Here is a 20,733-nt window from a genome sequence, read left to right as displayed (position 1 = left end):
CTTTGGCAGCCGAAACAACGACCTTGGACCTTGTCGAAGACGATTGAGGAGTGGATGGAACTCTACGAGGTGCAGAAGGATACGTGGGACGAGAAGATCGAGGGAAAGCTTCAGAGAAAGAGGGACGAGGATCTTGGGAAGGCTGGTTCCAGTGACGGAAAGGGCTCGAAGAGGAAGAGTTCCGTTTCACAGGTCGAGGTCAGTTTATTTCTTTTCGTCTTCGACGCGTTCCTCGCAGCTCCTCCAGGCCGAAACTTCTGCGATCAGTTCACCCAGCTAACTACTGTCTGACCTCTTTATTCGAATCCAGGCCTCGTTATCAAAGTCTGCTTTCCAGTCTCCTTCGACTCCGAGCGGCTCCTCCCTGGTTGAACTCCCCTCCGCCGACGCGTCGAAGACTCACGCTCCCTTCACTCCGACCGAGGACCACCTCATGGTCAACTTCATCGCCACCTACCTCTTCCAGGACGAACTCTACACTGGGAGACCTTCCCTCACCCTCAGATCTTCGAATCAGGTCTTTGCCGCGATGTGCGACGACGTGAGCTCTTTCTTCCTTCTTCCTCCCTGCACCATGAAAACGTTCTGACCTTGGGTCTTTCTTTGCTCTGTTGCGAACTTGTTCTCAGTCCGATGATCGACCATGGACGATTACTCATTCCCAAGACAGCTGGAGAGGTCACTACGCACGAGGCGCAAACGACTTCGAGTCCAGGATCGACGTCGCTCTCGAGACCCTCAGGAAGGGAGAGGAGCTTCAGCCGGAGCCTCAGACGCGTAGGAGGAGGGAGAGTCTATCCAAAGATGCGGAACCGTCGTCCAAATCCCGGAAGATCGAGTCAGTTGCGTCGGAATCGAGAGCGGAAGAGCGAAACGGGCCGTCGTCGTCGTCGACTTTCGTTCCCATCGCCTTGGCCCCTCAGGAAGAAGCAGTGTCTGTCGTTGAGCACGCCAAGGATGTCGAGATAGAGTCGCCGGTGTCGGAGGATCCGGAAGATGGAGGAAAAGACGAGGACCCACCGATGGACGAGGACGTGGACGAGGACGCTTCAGGATCCCCACCGTCGAATTCCCCTCCTCCAGCAGCGTGCGTTGCCGACCACTCCCTTGTCAGATCCTCATCTCCCCATCAAATACCAGCTTCTTCGCCTCAAGAAACGGAGCTCGTCGGAGTCGATCCCTCTCTCTCCGACGCCCAACCCTCCCTCTCCCCGACATCGACTGCCCTTCTTCCAACGCCGAACATCGTTCCCTCAGCATCATCTCAAGCTCCTCTCTCCCCAGCAACCGCTTTCGTCCAGCTCGAACTGGAGAGACTTCCAGCTCCGTCGATTCCTGCCTTTACCAGCTCTCCTCTCACCGAACCGCCACCATTCCATCCACAGCCGAACTCCTCCCTCGTTTCCCTCGCTCAACCCATCCCCACCGACGTCGTCGAAGAACCCGAAGCCGAGGAACGACCGAGGAAGCGTATGCGACGCGCTCGACGAGAGTCGACGGTTTCAGACGCCAGCGAGGATCTCCCTCTCTTGCTGAATCGACAAAACTCCTCGACGTCGGTCTCGATACAAGCCTGTAGTCGCTGCTTGTCGAAGGGAAGGAAGTGTTCAGGGATGGAAGGGAGTGGGAGCTGCGAAGAGTGTCAAACGGCTCATACCGCCTGCGACTGTCAGTGCTCTCTCGCTTCTGCTGAAGGTCCTCGACTTCTGCGCCCAAGCTGATTGATCTTGGCTCGTTCTTATTTCGTTCAGCTCTCGCCAGCGGCTCAGGATCGACGAAGAGGGCTCGACGAGAGTCTGACGCCTCGGACACTCCTCTCGCCAACCAACGACCTCTACCTCCTCCTCCTCCTCTCAACCGATCGGCATCAGGTCGAAGAGCTCCTCAACATAACAGTCGAGCGTCCTCTGCGTCAGCGTCGGAGGAGTTCGAACCGTCCGCCAACTCTTGCCAGCGATGCAAGCAGTCGAGGAGAAGATGCCTCGGAGATCCCTCGTCGGGAAGGAGCTGCCCGTCGTGTTTTCAAAGCAAGCAGAAATGCGAAAGTACGCTACAAATCCTTCTCCTTGTTGGTTCTTTCGATCGCCTGCTGACGTGTGCTGGTTCTTCAGTCGCTGTGCCGAGGACGAAACCGACGAAACCCACCCCTGCTCCCTCTCCTCTCATCGTCAGCAGCAAACCGACATCCCAACCGACTCCTTCAGCTATTCCAACGGCAGCATCTCTCCCAGCACCATCCGCTCTCCTCTCGACTCCGTTCCTCGCGCCGAAGTCGCCGTCCTGGGAGGTCGGCCTCCTTCCTTCCACTTTCCCTGGGTCGACGTCGAGCTGAACTTGATTCTCCTTTGTTTTTCCAACAGACCCGTCCGCTCTCTCGTCCTTTCTCCCGTCAAGCTCAGCTATATCGAGAGAATCCTGTGAGCCTTCACAATCTCTATCAGGATAATTTACGCTCCCAGACCTGATCTGACGCGTCTCACTTTTCTTCCTTTTCCCTCCTCCAGCTGCACGATCTACAGGACGTCTCCTCTGCCGATCCCACCCAGATCACTCCGTTCCTTCGTCAGACCCTCGTTCAGAACCTCTCCATGGTGATCAAGCACGAGGAAGGTGTGGTCAAGGCCGGCAAGATTCAGAGAGCTCGATTGGAAGGGAAGAGCGTCGAGGAGGTTGAGAGATTGCTGGGAGATGCGGAGAGAACGGTCGAACGTCAGAAGGTGAGTTGTATCTTTCCTCCTTTCTCGTAGGATGTCGCCTCTGACCTTGGGCGTCCTCTTTTTTTTTTTTCGTAGATCGTCGAGCTCGAGGCCGTCGCCGCGACCCTCGTCCGTCAACTCGAGGACGCCTCTTCGACTCACAGCAAGATCAAGAAGCTCGAATCTTCGCTCAAACAGAAGGAGAAGATCATCTCAGATCAGCAGGCTCAGCTAGGATCCTCAAGCATCACCGTGGAAACCCTTCGAGCTCAAGTCGCGTCGAAGGAGGAGGAGCTCGAACGTCCGCGGACCCAGCCTCAGACAGTCCCTCCCTCCCTCGTCGACAACACACTCGTGGAAGAGTTTCGAACTTCAGCAGCTTCCAAGGACGTCGAGATCGGTCGACAGAAGCAGGACATCGAGACCCTCACCCATCGAGCTCAAGGAGCGGAAGCTCTCCTTTCGACCGAGCAGGAGAAGGTGAGTTCTCCCGCCTTCTTCTCCGTTTCTCCAGAGATTGACCCCCTCTGTTTTTTCTTTTCTTTCGACAGACGTCTCTCCTTCAGAAGCAGCTTGCTGCATCGAAGGCCGCCCTCGAGCAAGAACGTTTGTCGAACGCGTCCGCTACGAAGGGTCTCGAGGATCGAATTCAGGAAGCCGAACGACTGTCCTCCAAGCGCTCAACGAGGATCATCGATCTCGAGGAGACAGTCAGGGATCAAGTCGCTGACGTCGTTCGACGAACTGAGGAGATCAAGGCCGAGGCTGCCCGACTCGCTGCTTTAGAGGTTGGAGAGTTGGAGAGGTTGAAAGTCTCGAACGAGGAAAACAAGACGAAGGTCAGCGTCGCGCCCCTCCTTTAGTCATTTCCTTTCCTACTCTCGTCTTCTGACTTCTCCTCCGTTTGATGTACCACCAGATCGCCGAGCTCTCTTCCTCCAACTCCTCCCAGTCTTCCGAACTCGACTCCCTCCGAGCTCAACTCGAGGACGCCGAAACGGATCGTTCGTCCGCCTTTGACGCCAATTCGGATCTCCGGATCAACCTCGAGTCGGTGAAGACGGAACTCGGAGAGCTTCATGACGCTCAGAAGTCGTCTGCCGGGTTGTCGAAGGAGTTGGAGGAGAAGGGGAGAGAGGTCGGGGACCTGACGAGGAAGCTTGAAGAAAGGGATGGGTTGTTGGCGAGTAGGGAAGGAGAGATCGCACAGCTGAAGAGGAATCTGGTGGATCAAAAGACTGAGGTGTGTTTTGTCTTCGCTCGACGACTACAACCACAGAAACTGACCTGAATGCCTCTTCTTCTTCCTCAAACAGGCTTCGTCCCAACTCTCGTCTCTTCCAACCTCGGTCGCTCAAAGGATCAACTCTCTCAACCAACAGCTCGAGACTCAGCAGTCCGAGTCGAAGAAGATCGTCGATGGCCTTCGTTCAACGGTCGCCTCTCGAACCCAAGAACTCTCCCTCGCCACGAGTGCCCAAGATTCGTCGTCGAGAAGGGTCGAGGAAGTCGAGCGGAAGCTTTCTAGCTTGGACGAGCTGACGAGAGAAGTCGGTGTGGCTCGATGGAGGGTGCAGGAGCTGGAGATACAGAAGGGAGAGGCGATCCGACGTGGAGACGAGAAGTTGAAGGAGGAGAGAGAGAAGGTGAGTTCGCGTCGAAGAGAGGAGGGACGTGACGAGGCCGCTTTCAGCCGAGCTCACTTCCACTCTTTCTTATCAGAACTCGATCGTCAATAAGACCAAGGATTCGCAGCTCCAAGAAACCACCTCGAAGCTCCAGGTCGCACAGGACGCGTTGGCGTTCGAGCACGAGGCATTCGTCAAGGTTTGTGGTTTTCTCGGCTTTTTAATTCCCAGCTTCCGTTATCCTCTTGCTCACTGACTTCTTGTTGGTTTGCACAGGTTTCGGGTGAGAAGGCAGTGATCCTGGCGAAGGTGAGCTCAATCATCGATCACGACGAAACTCTCTCTCCCTACTAGTCTAACTCCTCTGTTGCTTCCCAGATGCCCGAGATCAAAGCCCAGTTCGAACTTCACCTAAAGAAGTCCTCTTCATACCAGAAGGACGTCCGTACCGCTTTTCGGAACTGGAGGACTTCGTCGTCCGAGGCTCGAGAGGCACAATTCCAACACCTCACTCTACTCATCGACCCTCCTCGTCCGAAGTCGAGCAGTCGCTCAGAAAAATCGGAGAGCGCTCCTCCCAATGGTAAATTCCTCGTGCTCATGATAGTAGTAGGGTACAAATTTAGGCCAACCTCGAGCTGACCTTGCCGTCCCTCTTTCCTCACGTCGCGTCGACAGATCCTTAACCGCTCGTTCACTTTCGTCTTTCTCTCCTTCGCCCTCGGCTTCGTTTCGTCTCGTCTCGTTACTATTACTCTCTCTTCTTTCTAAGCTCATTTTTGTGTTTCATCTCCTCGTCCCTTCTCCCTCTCACGATCTTACGAAACGATACCTACTTCTTTCATGCCCTTTCGTTTCCCTCTTCCTTGCTTCCTTTCTCGTGAGCGAAGAGACTCCACTGGGTTGGAAGTCGTTATGTGACCACTCTCGGTAGAACAGAAAGACCGATGAGAATTGAACTGGCAGCTGGTAGAGGCCAACAACATCGAGTCGGAGGGAGGGAGTCCCTTCTGAGCCGTCGGTCGCTCATTGCCTCTCATCGCAACCTCGGAAAAGACCCTTCTCCAGAGAATCAGCCTTCTCATTGCCCCATTTGTCTCCCTTCTAATTTTCCGAGCCAAGGTCTCGCCTTGAAGGAGACGAATCGACGCGTTCGAGAGTTCGAAACGGATCCTGCTCTCCGTCCTCCGTCCCTTTGCCCTCTTCAAATTTTCTAGCTGGAATTTTTTTCAGTAGTCTCTGTTGCTGAATTTCAGGGTTCTATGTCCTCGACGCTCTTTTGAGTCCGCCCCAAAAAAGAACCGAAAATAAGACATCTCCGAGGAAATGCGAAGGAGAGGGAGCCCTCTCCGTCTCCTCCTCCTTTCCCTCAACCACCACCTCCCCTCCTTCCACTTCCCCCTCCCCCCTCCCTCTTCAAGATGCTTCGACGTCTTACGAGAACGTCCCTCGCCCGGACTACTCTCCGGCCTACTCTTGTTTCTACGGCTCTCCCCTCCTCTCTGTCGTCGAAATCGAAACGAACCATCGCTTCCGCTCCTTCTCCTCACGACAACTTTGCCACCTCCAACAACGCCTACTATGCGCAGGAGTGAGTTAGATACCACGTCTGCATTCGTAGGGAGAGGCTCTCGTACTGACCTTCGCTTCTTGTATCTTTCTTCAGGATGTACCGTTCGTGGAAGGAGGTGAGTCCAGGGCCAGCGTCATCTCTGAGGTTCCATTGGCTCGATGCGAGACGAAGAGGAGCTCAAGTGGAAGGGAACATAGGGAGAGAGATGATTCGCAAGTCGACGAGCTGGCTCGAGACTCGTTCTTCGAGTTTACGTTGAGGTCGAAGGGGTCAAGAGATGGGGGGAGACGAACCGGGTCAAAACCGAAGGGAAGGAGAGGAACCGGACGAACACGGATGGAGAGCCCTTTTCGCTCGAACCCTCCCCATCTCGTATACATTCGAGACTCCCTTTCACTCCTACAGTATCTTCAGTACCTTCTCGAGCTTGCTCCAGGTTTGAAAAGTCTGTAGGAGAAGGAGGAAGAGCTGGAGAGCAACGTTCGAAGGTCTCCCGTGACTCTTGACCTCTCTCTTCTCCTCCTCCTCCTCTCTCCTTCCTCCCCTCTCCACACTCATCGCCATTGGACCCCCATCTCGATGGCGTCCCTTCCCTTTCTCTTCCCACGCAACTTTCCTTCAGCTCTCACGCTGCAATCTTCGTGTACTGACTCCCTCTCTTCCTTTTTTCACTCCTCATCTCCTCTTTCCAGGACCCTTCCTCTGTTCACAAGAGCTGGGCCGTCTACTTCAAGGGACTCGACTCTGGACTCCCATCAGAACAAGCTTTCCGACCTGCGCCCGTTGCAGGAGCTGGAGGATTCGCTGGTGTTCCCTCAGCTGCCGATGGAGCTCCTAGTCTGCATGTCGGAGACGGAGGAAGCGAGTTGACGGATCACTTGAAGGTCAGTTTTGAACTTTTTGGGCACGAAACGCGATTCACGTCGTCACCCCTTCCTTCCAACGAACATCCTGTCGTCTTTTGCCACCTCGCTGGTTGAGGAGCTCTCGCTGACTCCTATCCATCTTGGTCTTTCAACCTCCAGGTCCAGCTCCTCGTCCGGGCCTACCAAGTTCGAGGTCACCACACCGCCGACCTCGACCCTCTCGGTATCCTCAACGCCGATCTTTCTGCTGAGACTCCTTCTGAGCTTGCGCTCGACCACTACGGGTGGACTGAGGCTGATTTGGACAAGGAGGTGAGTCCTGCTTCCCATCCTCTCTTCTTTCGGATCTCGTCGCTCGACGACGGAACGCTCGAGCTGACCTCGGCCCTTCCTTCCTTTCCTCCCTCGCGACCAGATCAACCTCGGACCTGGAATTCTTCCTCGGTTCATGGTCGATGGAAGGACCAAGATGTCGCTCAGGGATATCGTCAAGGAGTTGAAGAGGATCTACTGTGAGTTTTCAGATTCGGTTCTTCGATTTCGACCTGAGCTCACCTCGCTCTCCTCCTTCCTTCCTCTCTCCTCTCCTCCTCAGGTGGTCACATCGGAATCCAATACGTCCACATCCCCGATCGTCTTCAGTGCGACTGGATCCGAGAGAGAGTCGAGATCCCTACGCCTTGGGACTACTCCGTCGAGGAGAAGAGGATGATCCTCGATCGACTCATGTGGTCCGACGGTTTCGAGAACTTCATCGCCTCGAAGTTCCCCAACGAGAAGAGGTTCGGACTGGAGGGTTGCGAGTCTTTGATTCCTGGAATGAAGGCTCTGATCGACAGGAGTGTCGACGAGGGAGTCAAGGCCATCGTCCTCGGAATGCCCCATCGAGGAAGGTTGAACGTGTTGGCGAACGTGATCAGGAAGCCTATCGAGGCCATCCTCAACGAGTTGTGAGTCTCTTGTTGCTCTTCTGGACTCAACGACGACGTCTAGAATCGATCTGACCCACTTTCATCCTCTTGTTCTTCTCGCTTTACAGCAAGGGAGCTCAGGACGACGACGATTCGGGAGGAGGAGACGTCAAGTACCATCTCGGAGCCAACTACGTTCGACCCACTCCCTCCGGAAAGAAGGTCTCCCTTTCCCTCGTCGCCAACCCCTCCCATCTCGAGTGCGAGGACCCCGTCGTCCTCGGAAAGACCCGAGCTATCCAGCACTTCGAGGGAGACGAGACGACCCACAACACCGCCATGGGAGTCCTCCTTCACGGAGACGCCGCCTTCGCTGGACAGGGAGTCGTCTACGAGTCGATGGGAATGCACTCTCTCCCCAACTACGGAACCGGAGGAACCGTCCACATCATCGTCAACAACCAGATTGGATTCACCACCGACCCTCGATTCTCTCGATCCACTCCTTACTGCTCCGACATCGCCAAATCCATCGACGCTCCCATCTTCCACGTCAACGGAGACAACGTCGAGGCCGTCAACTTCGTCTGTCAACTCGCCGCCGACTGGAGGGCCAAGTTCAAGAAGGACGTCGTTATCGACATCGTCTGCTACAGGAAATACGGTCACAACGAGACGGATCAGCCCTCGTTCACTCAGCCCAGGATGTACAAGGCCATCAAGCAGCAGACCCCCGTCCTCTCCAAGTACATCGAGACTCTCGTCAAGGAGGGATCGTTCACCGAGGCCGACATCGACGAGCACAAGAAGTGGGTCTGGGGAATGCTCGAGAAGGCTCACGAGGGATCCAAGGACTACAAGCCCTCGCCGAAGGAGTGGCTCTCGTCGTCGTGGGATGGATTCCCTACACCCAAGGAACTCGCCGAGGTCGTTCTCCCAGCTCGAGCTACCGGAGCCGAGGAGGCTACCCTCAAGCAGATCGGAAAGGTCGTCTCCACCTTCCCCACCTCCTTCACTCCTCACAAGAACCTCGCTAGGATTCTCGGTACCCGAGGCAAGACCGTCGAGGAGGGAAAGAACATCGACTGGTCGACCGCCGAGGCTCTCGCTTTCGGATCGTTGGCTCTCGAGAACATCCACGTTCGAGTTTCCGGACAGGACGTCGAGCGAGGAACCTTCTCTCAACGACACGCCGTCGTTCACGACCAGGAGACCGAGCAGCAATACATCCCCCTCAACCACGTCGGAGAGGACCAAGCCAAGTTCACCGTCTGCAACTCGCATCTTTCCGAGTTCGGAGTTCTCGGATTCGAGCTCGGTTACTCGCTCGTCTCGCCTGATAGTTTGACGATGTGGGAGGGTGAGTCTCTTTCGTTTCGTCCCTTCTTCTCTTCGTCTCGAGCGAAAGCTGACTCTCCTTCCCTCCTTCCCTCTCAGCTCAATTCGGAGATTTCGCCAACGGATGCCAGGTCATCATCGATCAGTTCATCGCCTCGGGAGAGCGAAAGTGGCTCCAGCGAACCGGAATGGTCATGTCTCTTCCTCATGGCTACGACGGACAGGGACCCGAGCACTCGTCAGGTCGAATCGAGAGGTTCCTCCAGCTCTGCGACGATCACCCCAACGTCTACCCTAGCGAGGAGCAGATCAGCCGTCAGCACCAGGACTGCAACTTGCAGGTCGTTTACCCTACGTGAGTTCTTGCCTCTTTTCTTTCTCGTTCGACGCGTCTTCGCCAAACTCGAAGCTGACGATTTCTCCTCCTTCTTCTTCCCTTCCTTCTCCAGTACCCCCGCCAACTACTTCCACGTTCTTCGACGACAGGTTCACCGAGACTTCAGGAAGCCTGTGAGTCTTTTCTCCTCTCTCGAACTCGAGTCTCCAAGGAGGATCTGACCTCGCCTCGTCCTTCGTCTCCTCTCTCCTCAGCTCATCGTCTTCTTCTCGAAGAACCTCCTCCGACACCCCAACGCCCGATCTGATCTCGCCGATATGATTGGAGAGACTCGATTCCAGAGGTTCATCCCCGAGGTTTCCGAGGGAATCGCCGCCAACGAGGAGGTCAAGAGGATCGTTATCTGCTCTGGTTCGTCTCCTTTCGCTCCCTTCCTCCTCGATTCGTCGGACTTGAGAGCTGACTATAATCTCGTTCTTCTCTTTCTTTCCCTATACAGGTCAAGTCTACCAGACTCTCCTCAAGGAGCGTGAGGATCGAGGTGTCAACGACGTCGTCCTCTGCCGAGTCGAGCAGATCTCTCCCTTCCCCTACGACCTCCTCACCCCCTACATCGACCAGTTCCCCAACGCCGACATCGTTTGGTGCCAGGTTCGTTTATATTTATTTTGTCTCTCGGACTCGTCTGTCCTCTTACTGACTCGTCCTCGTCCTCTCTTCGTTCCCACAGGAGGAACCCCTCAACGCCGGATCGTGGTCTTACGTCCAGCCTCGTCTGTTTACCGCTTTCAAGGCGACCGAGAACCACAAGACCAAGACTCCCATCTACGCTGGAAGGAACCCTTCGTCGTCGCCCGCGACCGGAAAGAAGGCTATCCATTTGGTGAGTTCTGTCGCGTCCCTTTCCTCTCTTGACCTTAGCCGGACTGACGCGTCGTCTCTCTTCCCTCTCTCTCACAGGCCGAGATCAAGTCCTTCCTCGACCAGGCTTTCGACCTCACTACCGCTTAAACACGTTTCTCTTCCGTTTTCATTCCCACCCTCGCTTGCGTTTTCGTAGCATCACTTCCATCTGGTTTTATCCTGCATCTTTCTCCCCTCCCTCTCTCCCCTCCCCTTCGCTTGCTTTGCCTTCTTTTCTTTCATCGCATATCTTTTCCTTTTTACGACCCCGTTTCTTTTCTTTTCTCCATCTCTATTTTTCTACACTCTCTGCTCGTCTCGCTTCTTTCTCCTCCTCTTTCTCCTCGTGTCGTCTCGTTGTTGCTTCTTTTCTTCGTAAGGACTCAGAGAGAGAGTTCGGTCGAGATTTTGGAAACGAGGAGGGGGTTACATACAGTACGTAGTGTAGTCAGGTTTTCTCTGTACAATGGCAGAAAACAACAACAAACATCTCAAGGAAAGAAAAGGAAAGGGAGAAGGGGTCGGCTGAGCTGAGCCCTCTTCCCGGCAAAACCAAGGAAGAGCCTTGGTTGACCTCCAACGCCAACAACCTCCTTCTCCCTACGACCTTCATGGCCTCCTTCGACTTCGACCCTTCCACCGCTCTCCCCTGGGATCTCCAACGACATCTCGAAACGCTTCTCGTTGGACAGCAACAGCAGCAACAGCAACTGAGTTCGAATCAGCCTCTTTCGCCGAACCAGAGCTCCTCTTCTCAAGCCGACCTCGACCTCTTCAACAGTTTCGGGAATAACTATAGAGGGGGGGATAGCAGTATGGGAGAGTACTCGGGTGGGGCTGGGGCTGTTGGAATGGGAGGAACGGGTGGCATGGGAGGAGGAGGAGGCGATGTGGGAGGAGGAGCGAGATCAAGTTTGAGAGTGCCTTTCTTTCGCTATGTGAGTCCCATGTGCTGGTTGATAATGAGGTGTAGAGGAAAGGGGTAGAGGATAGTTTCCCTGGTCGGAGAGAGGTAGAGGGAGAGAGGTCGAAGGAGGGGAAGAAGGGAGGAGATGGATGAGCTCGAGCTCAGGTCGACGACGTTTTCCTTCTTCTCCCCTCGAGGTTCGAGTCGTGAAGGGCTCGGAACAAGCCCCATAGATTAAAGTAGCGAGCTTGCCTCTCACTGCTCCCACTTTTTCCATGTCTCTCGCTTTTCTATCGGACCGGTTCCTGCTCTTCTCCGCTGGAGCCCTCGAAGCTCATTTCGTCCTCCCGCCTCTCGTCGTTCCTACAGTTCGGTCCCACAGCCTACACTCCAGGTCTTCGAAGAGTCAAAGTAGAGCTTCGTCAAGAACAAGAACCACCCGAATCTTCCTCCTCGGAAGCTCAAGATCCAACGTCTTCTTCGTCCTCCGCTCCTCCTCCTCTCGGTCCAACTCCCTCATCGAGCTCGTCCAACCGTCAGCCTCACCATCTCGATTACCTCTACAGCAACCCTCCTACTGCCGCGAGTGGTGCTGAGGCCGTCTCTCCTTCGACTACTACGACGAGTGGATCTCATCCTTCTCCGGACGATGGGACCAGAGCTGGGAGGACGACAGCCGATTCTCCCAGTCGGACGACGACGCGAGAGGAGAGGAACAAGAACGCGTTGTTCAAGAGGGGAAGGGATAAAGCTTTCCCAACAGATGAAATTTTTGAGGAACTGTCAGTCAGATCTCTACACCCATCGGTTCTCTTCTTTTTTCCCACTGACCCTCTCCCCTCCTCTTCCCTCGTCTCGTCGCAGCCTCGATACCTTCTTCACCTCTCTCTCCTCGCAGTACCCCTTCCTCTCCAAATCCCGAATCCTCGAGCAACACCGTTCTCGAACCCTTCCCGCCCTTCTCGCCAACTCCATCTGCGCCCTCGCTTCCCGGTTCTCCAACCACCCTCTCCTCCTCCCTCTCCGCTCAACGCCAACGAACTTGTGGGAGTCAGCCTTGCCGTTCGAGGAGCAGGCGAAGCAGCTGTTGATCCCGCTGTTGAGTTTCCCGACGGAGGAAACGTGTACGGCGTTGGTGCTGTTGAGCTATAATGAATTTGGAGGCGGAAGGGACTCAGGATTGTTTATGTGAGTGAAAAGGACGCGTCGGAATGGAAGGTTGGATTCGAATCACTGACTCCTTCCTTCTGGCTCACTCGCTCGCTCACAGGTACACTGGTATGGCGATTCGGGTGGTTCAGGATCTAGGGATGCAGCACGAGATCTCGTTGGCTCCCCATCTGGGAGAGCAGGAGGGAGCAGGAGGAGGGGAGACGCAGAGGGAGGAAATTGCGAGGAGAAGGCTGCTGTTTTGGGCGGTTTTCCTCCTCGATAGGTTTATCAGTTGGGGAACTGGGTGAGTAAGAGCGTTTCGCTACGATGTTTTCGAGTCGATTTGGGCTGGGGAAGACGAAGCGGAGGGGAGGGACAAAACGAGACGCGTCGAACCTTCGACGTTCACAAACTGACGTTCTCGTCTTTCTTCCCTCGTTTTCATCCCCATCTACAGTCGACGAGCTACCATTGCCGAATCGGAAATCGACGTCGCCTTACCTACCGTCGAAGACTGCGAGCTCCTCAACCCTCCCTCGCCCTCAGCTCCGAGAGCACCTCATCCTTGGCCTGTGAGTTTCTTTCCTCCCCCTCTCCTGCTTCACTTCGCGTCTCATGTCTCCTACTCGAGCTCGATGCTTCCCTACTGACCGACGGTTTTGATTCGAACACAAAACAGGCCCTCATCTATATCACTCGCCATCGAGGCAAAATCTCGGATTCCTTGAACGCTCCAGGAGGAAATACGGATTTGAAGAGTCGGGAGAGGGTAGAGAGGCTGCAGGGGAATATGATTGCGTTCTGTGAGTAGATTAGCTTTAGAAATGATCGGTTGGGGTTAGGGTCGGGCAGGAAGACGAGCTGGGCTAACTCGTCGCTCTCCTTCGTTCCTTGTCCGTCTCGCAGACTCTTCGTGCGCATTTTTCTCCTCGTCTCTCCTTCGTAAGCTTTAAGCTGACCTTCAATACCTCTTCGGCTCTTACAGAATGCATCCCGTCCTCCATTTCTCGGTTCAGTCGTTCAAGCTTTACAGAGTTCGTCGCGTCTCGCTCCTTTCGCTCCGTTTCCCTCTTCTCAAACGCTGACTCGGCCTTCTTGACCTCCTGCAGGACCTTCATCTCTCACCAGCGTTTCTCCTCCTTCATCTCCTCTTTCACTCCGTCGTACGTCTGCCTTTCCTCAGCGCGTTCCATTCGATGCCTGACTAATCGACTATCTCTCTTCCGTTCGATACATAGATCACCGTCCTCCATCGTCCATCTCTCCTTCAAAACTTCTCTCATGGAGGTCAGGTACTCGTGGAACCCAACATCGAGGTTTCTCGAAGCTCAGCACGAAGTGAGTCGCGTCGATCTTCCTTTCTCGTACCCTTCACTTCCCTCGACCTGACTCTTGCTTCGTTCTTGTCCACAGCTCTCGCCAACATGCTCTCTTACGCCGATCTAGCTGGACCTGTAGCTATCCTCGCCAATCCTTTCGCTGATCAGGTTCGCCGTGCTCCTTCCTTTTCTCTTCGTTCTCTTCGCTAACGTTTCGTTTCGCCTCGTCGACAGCTGATTTTCATCTCCGCCATGGCCTTCCTCGACGAGCGAGTCGCACTGGAACTCTCAAAGAAGGTCGATAGCATGGGTTTGGGGATGTCGAGCTCAAACGGAGGAGCAGGAGGAAGTGGTGGGGGCTTTGGAGGAAGTTTGATGGATGGGACGAAGACGCCAACGGGGACGAGGCTGCTTAGGTGAGTATCTAGACTACTCCGTAGTTTTCTAGACTGAGACTGACACACTCTCTCTTGCCATGGCCTCAGGTCGTTCGCAGACAGCAAGCTCGACGTTTCGATCTCGGCTCTCAAGAACATCACTTCGTTCGTTCCTTCTTCTCCTCTCCGTCCGACTCTCATTGAATCTCTATTCCTAAACCTTCTCACAGCCACTGGGCTGGAGTAGGATGGGTCATTCGAACCATCGAGCAGAAGAAACGGGGCTTCTCGTTCCAAGAGGTGGATCCTGACTACGACGCAGAGGAACCATCGTCAGTCTTCTCCCTTCCATCCTCACTCAGTCTACCTCGTCACTAACTGATCGCTCCCTTCTACTATTTTTCAGTGTCGTTCTGTTCCCTCGAGATCCGTGATTTGTCCTTCATTTTCTTCCCTCTCGTTCAAAAATGCGTCCCTGACTTCCTCCTTCTCTTCGAACTCGCAGTGCGATGATCAAATCCTGGCTCGCTCGAGAATGGATGGAGAAGGTTGATACTCCAAAGTGGGACGAAGGGATCTGGGACGAAACGATGCTTTCGTTGGGTGAGTCCTCTTCTCGCTCGCTGACTGGCGTTCCCGCTCCCTTTCCCGCTCCCGCTCCCGCTCCCGCTCTCGCTCTTTCTCGCTCTCTGCCCGCCCCTTTTGCACTTACCTCACCTCACTGACCTCTCCGCTCTATTCTCTGCATCTCTCCAGTCCCTCCCGACGTCGGGCTCTCCTTCACCGGCCAAGGACTCGACGATCCCTCCCACCTCACCCTCTCTCTCGACGCGTCGCCAAGAAACCAGAACTTCTACTTGCCCGACTCGCAATCGCCCAATCCGTTCGAGTTCCCGATGGATAATCTACCTCAGTCGTTCTTCAGCGATGTCGTTTGGGGTGGAGGTGGGCTTTGATGGGAGGGAGGGAAGAAGGAGAGAGGGGAGGAGGATTGCGTCGGAGCCTCCTTTGCTTATCTTACACTTTGTCGATCTCGAGTGCATATTTCGTTCCCTACTTGTGAACAACTCAATCGAGGAAGTCGACGCGACCAACTTCAAATCATGACTGAACGAAGCATCGAATCGAAAGAAGCAAACCAAAGCAAAAGGTTATCCAACACGAATCACTCGTCCTTGTCCTGCTCATCAGCCATCGCCTCGTCCCCGTCCGAATCGCTCTGGAGCTCGAGAAGTTTCGCAAGCTCCGTCTTCACGTCCTTCCCTTTTGCGAGAAATTCGTCTGAGAAGTCGGCAGCCAAGAAGTTTCGACAGATCCTCTCCGAGTAGGCGAGATCACTTCGAGTGTTGTGGGAGACGCGTCGAGAAATGAGAAGGGTTAGTGTTTCCGTGATCTCACGATCGGAGGGAGTGAGCGAGAGACGGAGACGAAGAGGAAGGGGAGGCAGAACGAAGAGAAAGTTCCAACGAGCTTACTCCTTTTCTTCTTCGGAGAGTTGGCGGTTTTGAAGTGGGAGGAACTCGAATCGAGAGATCAAGGCTCTGGAAAGAAGAGAGACGGAGCTCGTCAGCCTCGTGGTCGGAGAACAGAAGGGAAAGAAAGAGACGAAAGACGAACCCAACCTCGACGCTCCTCTCCACGACCTCGTGTGGTATCCCTTGAGAGCGCGCGCAAGCAGCAGCGTGAGAAGTAAGGCTGAGGTTCGGGACGAGCCTGCGACGAACAAGAGAGAGGTGACTGATCAGCACATCGATGTTCAGGAGAGAGAAATAGAGGGTGGACCTCCTTGTAGAGGTACGTAACGGGTTTGGCGAGAGAGGAATGGGCTCCTTCGTCCTTCGGTTGTTGATCTTGGATGATGACGTCCTGCGGGAGAAAGAGACTCGGGTCAGTCGTCGACGCAGAAGAAGAGACGGTGAAGCCCACTTACCATCGAAGCGAAGAAGATCGGGAGCGAATCGGATAGGAGGTCGTTTGTGAACAGCTCGCTGATAAGGGAAGAAAAGGGAGAAGTCAGCGCCCCTTGCCTCGTGAAAGCAACAACTACTCGTAGACTCACTGGAAGTGAGTCATGGCGATGAACTTTGGGCAACGATCTCCTCGGTTCAGAAGGTGCATGATGACTCCAGCCTTGACGGGGAGGAGGAAGGGTGCAAGTCAGCAGGTTTCGACGGGAGGGAAGGAACAAGACGCGTCGAGACTCACGAGCAACCCAGCTCCGTCGGTCGAGATGGTTCCCTTTCCGAACCTGGACGGAGAGAGGAGAGGAGAAGAAGACATAGTCAGTGACGGGTAAGAAGGAAGGAAGAAAGAACGGAAGGACTGAGGAGACTCACTCGTCGGCGATGAGGAGTGATCTAGGGGTCGCGTTTCGAAGAGCGTAGCTGATCTGAGAGAGGTCGATCATGAACGAGGATTGAGGCTGTAGGAGAGTACGCAAGAAAGAAACAAGTCAGGCGTGGTCGGCGGGTCGAGAGACGGGACGGAAAAGACGAGCTTTGGCGACCGACTCCTTCGAACTGAGTCGAGTGAAGACTGTTAGGAAGGACGGTCAGCCTCAGTCGACGGAGAACGGAACCGAGAGGATCAGATTACTCTTATCGCAGAGTCCGATGGTAGCAGCCTCGCAGGGAACGAAGCTGTTGAACGAAGATCAAGGTCAGTTTCAAGAAGGACGTCGTCGCATCGAGCAGACGAAGAGAAGAAGAGACGAACCAGCCGATTTGAGCCATGTAGACGATCAACGCAACTCCCTTCCCGTAGACCGACTTCCCACTTTGATTCGATCCAGTAAGAACGAGCACACTCTGTTTCCCTTCGACTCCGACGTCCTCTCGACTCGAGCTCGGTGCATCGTCCTTCGAACTCTTCTTTTCATCTTCGTCGTCGCTCATGCTTGGGATGATTCCTCGTCCCCCGTAAAGTTTGGTCGAGTTGGGAACGAAGCTTTCGACGGTGAGCTCTTGAAGAGGATGTCTGTAGCAAAAGACGGGGAAGAACAGAGGGAGACGTGGGACTCGTCGAAAACGGAACACCAGAAAGCGAACCTTCCGTTCTTGATGATGATCGAGTTCTCCTCCGTCATGAGAGGTCGAGTGTACTCAAAGCTCTTAGCAGCGTTGGCGAAGGAGATGAGACTGGCAAGGAGAGAAGACAGATCGATCAGCGACCGAGAACGAGGAGAGAAGGGAAAGGACGCGCTCACCAGTCGAGCTCGTCGCAAAGACTGGCAGCCTCCTGGAGCGAATCAGCCTCCCCGAGAACGATTTCCGAGAGCTTGTAAGCGATTTCGATCTCTCGGTCAACCTGTAAAGCAAGAGAGAGGCGATGAGCTCGGTGTCGGAAGGGAGGCAAGAGGGAGAGATAGAGACGAACGATGTTGCTGTGGCTAAATCGAAGAGACCATCGCAAAAAATCAGCTCCGATATGAAGAAATTAATGGGAACGCTTACATATCACCAAAGTGAGCGTCCAGATCTCTCATTCTCGCATCCTTGAAGTAGACGACGGCGCTGCGAAAGAAACAGAAGGAGTCAGCTTCGACGCATTGAGCTCTCTCTCTCTGGGACAAAGAGGACTGACGCTGTAGCGAACTGAAAGACCCATCCTTCGAGCACCTCGTCATCTTGAGTTTCTTGATTCCACGGTTCGACCATGCCGGCTGCGATGAGGAATCCAAGCTGAGGAAAGTAGGTGACGTTGAGCGACGAGACGATGGTGTCGGGGACGTTGACTTGTAGATCGTCGGCGACTCGCATCTGAGAGAGGGGAGGGGCCCGAAATCCTGTCAGCTGGAAGAAAAGGAGGGAGGGGAGGGAAGAAAGGGAGAGGGAGACGAACCAGCAACGTGTCTGGAGAGCAATCGAGCGAGCGAATGCGAAAAGGAGGGACTGTCAGAGTTGCGACCAGATGATGTCGATCGTGAGAGCAACTTACCAAGACCAGCGTACATCCTCTTCCACTCGTCGAGCTCAGGATCGACTTTGTCCTTGCAGCAGACTCGGTTCTCAGCGATCGAGTCCTCCCAATCGACGGTGTCGTTGATCTGCTGGCCCAGAGTGGTGAGAACGTCGGTATCGAGAGTGGCAGCGAGCTGTAGGGTTCAAACGAGAAAGAAGTTGAAGGAAAAAAGTGGTCAGTGTCGTCGCTCGAACCGCAAACAGCAGACGACGCCGAACCTTCTTGATCATCGTGGTCGAATGAGGTCCAATCAGGTCTGCAGCTCCATCCTTGATCTGAACGCATCGGTAGGAGAACTTTCCGAGACCAAGAAAAGATTAGAAACGTTCGATCAGCCAAAGTTCTCTTCTCTCTTCCTTCTCTCCTTTCTGATTGAGACGCGACTCACCTCCAACAAGACCTTCCAATCCCTCACACCAGCCGTCCCTCTTCTCAACCTCCCGAGCACCTGTACAACGTTCTTCACTCCCTTGAGCAAGCCTTCGATGTTCTGAACGGGGACGTGGTTCTCCTGTCGTGCGAAGAGAGCGACGGCGTCGTGACGAGCAGCGATTTCCTTGATGGAGAGGAGAGGTCGAAGAAGCCAGGTTCGAAGAAGTTGTTTGCCAGTGGGAGTTCGGGTGTTGTTGAGGATACCTGGAACGCAGGGGAACGGGGAACCAGGGTTGGCGAATTAATGACTGAAGAGGAGACGAAGGTCGACGACGAAAGGAGAAGGAAGAGGGACGAACCGAAGAGCGAAAGTCCTTCCCTCGTGGCTCCAGAATGCATGTATGCGTGAGATTCCTCGTCGAAGATTTGAAGAGATCTGTTCGTGAGACGGACGAAAATGAAGCGTTGAGTTTGACGAGTGTGCGGGCGAAGGTCGAGGAGAACGGCACGAACGAAAGCGTATCGGCGTTGATCTGCATGTATGCCTCCCTGTGGAGTATCGAAACGAGTAAAAGTCAGGTCACGACTCCGCAATACGGATGAGAAGGATATGCGAACCCACGGAGTGAAGATCTCGATTCCGTGAACGGAGAGAGCTCCGTCGTCTCCTCCAGGAAGCTCTCCTCTCGCCCTCGCTCTCGAGTGATGACTGAGCAATCCTCCAGCAGCACAGATCTTCAGAAAAAGCAACTCCAAAGATCCAGTCAGATCGACAACGAAGAGGGCAAGGGAGACCGAAGAGACGAAATCGACTCACAGAGTACCCTTTCTCAAAGTCGATCATCCCGCTCAGCCTCATCTCAGCCGTCTTGGATCTCTGATCATCGTTCATATCTTCGACTCGTTCGGCTCTTCGTTGGAAGTCGTAGGCGTTGTTGGACTGGCTCCGAGAGTTCGACGACGACGCGACGGAGCCGTTGGAGGAGGGAGGTGGATGGCGGTGGAACGAAGAGGGAGGAGGAAGACGGAGGGAGATGATTCGGTTCTTGGATTTGTTGTAGTTGAACTCTGTGGGACGGGAAGAAGGAAGGGGTGGGCGGTTCAGGACGAACGTGTCGAGAGGGAGAAGAGAGAAGCCGACTCACCTTTCTGAGGTCGAATCTCGACCGTCTTGTCCTCCTTCAACCCTGTTCAGAAGAGATCAGCGAAGGTCAGCGGAAGCTCAATCCTCTTTCTTTCCTCTTAGCCGTGCTCAACTAACCATAAGCCTTGATCTTGTCGACGAGAGCATCTTCAGCGTTCGCATTCACGAGGACGAGGTCGGGTTTGACTTGGTCGAGGACTGTGAAAGAAACGAGTGCCAACCATCAGCTTCCTTCCCGATTCTTCAGTCTTACGGCGAGCGAGAAAAAGAGCTCACCCATCTCTGCGATGTCGAAGTGATCCGTATCGTAGACGTCCTCCATGATCCAGAGTTTGAGGTTGGTTCCTTCGAGGTAGGAAGCGGCGAGTTTGGCCTTGACCGAGTAGATGCACATCGTCGTCTGTTTCGAGAGGGAAGCGAATAGCATGGACGGGAGAGAAGTGATTAATTCAGCTTCGTTCTCGTGTTCATTAGTCGAAGCGAGATGAAGACGTAATAGGACGAGAGTCGAAGGAAGGAGGGAGAGGGAACGACGGACGCTCGAGCTCAACGCCTCTCCTTCCCTCCCTCCCTCTCTGCCCCAGTGGATCCAACGACCATCCATCCGACTCCCAAACCTGTCCAGCTTCCCATAGCAGCAACCGACAACTCACGGAAGTAATCTCTTCATCCTCCAGCTCATCCTCATCCTCGTCGTCCTCCTCTCCTCCTCGTCCTCCTCCTCCCTCCTCGTCCTCGTCCTCGTCCATTCCTCCTCCTCCCATGATGGCAGTCCTGGCTCTCTCCGTCCTCCCTCCGAATCGAACCTTGGGTCTGAATGCTGAGCGAGGAGTTTCAGGGCGAGTTCGATCTGATTCGTCGTCCGTGGGCATCCTGAAGGAAGGTGGTGGTTGGAGGGCAGAGGGAGTGGGCTGAGCGATTCTTCGTCGTTTTCATTCTTCCCTCCTTTGACTCGCACGAAGTTTCAAGGCTCTGGGTAATTCAAGAATAACTCAGCTCATCGAGCAGGTCACGACGAAGCGTCGAACGTCAAGCTCAGGGGAAGAGATCACTCGAACGAGCGAACGGGACGACTCGCCACGACTCGCCTTCCCTCCTCCCCTCCCCTCCCCCGTCCCTTCTCTCAAAGCCCTCCCATGCAACCCCCCTTTTCTCTAAACAAACCACGCTTCCTACCTCCACGTAACTCGCTCGAACAGAGGTCGCATCTCGTTCCCGCTCTCTCTTCATTTCCTCGTGCGCGTCCTCTT

At 54.6% G+C, this 20,733-nt stretch overlaps 5 protein-coding genes across 5 annotated transcripts; 4 read left to right on the top strand and 1 right to left on the bottom strand.

Annotated features, from left to right (window-relative positions):
- The first annotated feature begins 172 nt into the window (after window positions 1–172).
- BDY24DRAFT_179443 (uncharacterized protein) lies at window positions 173–3,612 on the top strand. The gene is made up of 8 exons (XM_076636315.1): window positions 173–541; window positions 630–1,668; window positions 1,752–2,045; window positions 2,112–2,287; window positions 2,361–2,417; window positions 2,505–2,717; window positions 2,793–3,176; window positions 3,248–3,612. The coding sequence occupies exons 1-8, from the start codon at window positions 434–436 to the stop codon at window positions 3,557–3,559; spliced, it is 2,583 nt and encodes an 860-aa protein (XP_076493616.1). The 5' UTR covers window positions 173–433; the 3' UTR covers window positions 3,560–3,612.
- Window positions 3,142–5,076, top strand: BDY24DRAFT_179438 (uncharacterized protein). Its single transcript, XM_076636314.1, has 7 exons — window positions 3,142–3,176; window positions 3,248–3,939; window positions 4,013–4,342; window positions 4,419–4,523; window positions 4,601–4,633; window positions 4,703–4,907; window positions 5,003–5,076. The coding sequence occupies exons 2-7, from the start codon at window positions 3,604–3,606 to the stop codon at window positions 5,008–5,010; spliced, it is 1,017 nt and encodes a 338-aa protein (XP_076493615.1). The 5' UTR covers window positions 3,142–3,176; window positions 3,248–3,603; the 3' UTR covers window positions 5,011–5,076.
- A 618-nt stretch (window positions 5,077–5,694) lies between these two features.
- On the top strand, window positions 5,695–10,739 carry KGD1 (alpha-ketoglutarate dehydrogenase KGD1). The gene is made up of 13 exons (XM_076641877.1): window positions 5,695–5,915; window positions 5,991–6,012; window positions 6,590–6,781; window positions 6,923–7,075; window positions 7,179–7,275; window positions 7,359–7,713; window positions 7,803–9,034; window positions 9,112–9,367; window positions 9,462–9,522; window positions 9,604–9,760; window positions 9,849–10,000; window positions 10,080–10,232; window positions 10,310–10,739. Exons 1-13 carry the CDS (start codon window positions 5,746–5,748, stop codon window positions 10,358–10,360), a joined length of 3,051 nt encoding a protein of 1,016 aa, XP_076493614.1. The 5' UTR covers window positions 5,695–5,745; the 3' UTR covers window positions 10,361–10,739.
- On the top strand, window positions 10,683–14,613 carry BDY24DRAFT_399839 (fungal specific transcription factor domain-containing protein). The gene is made up of 15 exons (XM_076641876.1): window positions 10,683–11,190; window positions 11,529–11,941; window positions 12,024–12,347; window positions 12,430–12,615; window positions 12,769–12,883; window positions 12,991–13,114; window positions 13,218–13,224; window positions 13,297–13,345; window positions 13,421–13,474; window positions 13,550–13,649; window positions 13,725–13,798; window positions 13,865–14,046; window positions 14,116–14,172; window positions 14,238–14,339; window positions 14,414–14,613. Exons 1-15 carry the CDS (start codon window positions 10,864–10,866, stop codon window positions 14,439–14,441), a joined length of 2,142 nt encoding a protein of 713 aa, XP_076493613.1. The 5' UTR covers window positions 10,683–10,863; the 3' UTR covers window positions 14,442–14,613.
- A 622-nt stretch (window positions 14,614–15,235) lies between these two features.
- MSH5 (MutS family protein MSH5) lies at window positions 15,236–19,892 on the bottom strand (the record flags this gene model as incomplete). Its single annotated transcript, XM_076637100.1, has 26 exons — window positions 15,236–15,344; window positions 15,483–15,548; window positions 15,625–15,836; window positions 15,938–15,995; window positions 16,067–16,137; window positions 16,213–16,255; window positions 16,344–16,429; window positions 16,487–16,542; window positions 16,603–16,646; window positions 16,723–16,822; window positions 16,874–16,983; window positions 17,055–17,144; window positions 17,213–17,313; window positions 17,383–17,395; window positions 17,460–17,519; window positions 17,590–17,758; window positions 17,914–18,100; window positions 18,186–18,263; window positions 18,356–18,603; window positions 18,699–18,775; window positions 18,853–18,888; window positions 18,962–19,074; window positions 19,157–19,407; window positions 19,485–19,526; window positions 19,601–19,681; window positions 19,760–19,892. Coding segments are annotated over 26 exons (2,634 nt in total), but the record flags the coding sequence as incomplete, so codon positions are not given.
- Window positions 19,893–20,733: the final 841 nt, after the last annotated feature.

Source organism: Mrakia frigida (genome assembly GCF_051309035.1).
Source record: "Mrakia frigida strain ATCC 22029 unplaced genomic scaffold BDY24scaffold_33, whole genome shotgun sequence".
NCBI lineage: Eukaryota > Fungi > Basidiomycota > Tremellomycetes > Cystofilobasidiales > Mrakiaceae > Mrakia > Mrakia frigida.
The sequence above is the reverse complement of the archived record's forward strand: the minus strand, read 5'-3'. Positions and strand labels throughout refer to the sequence as shown.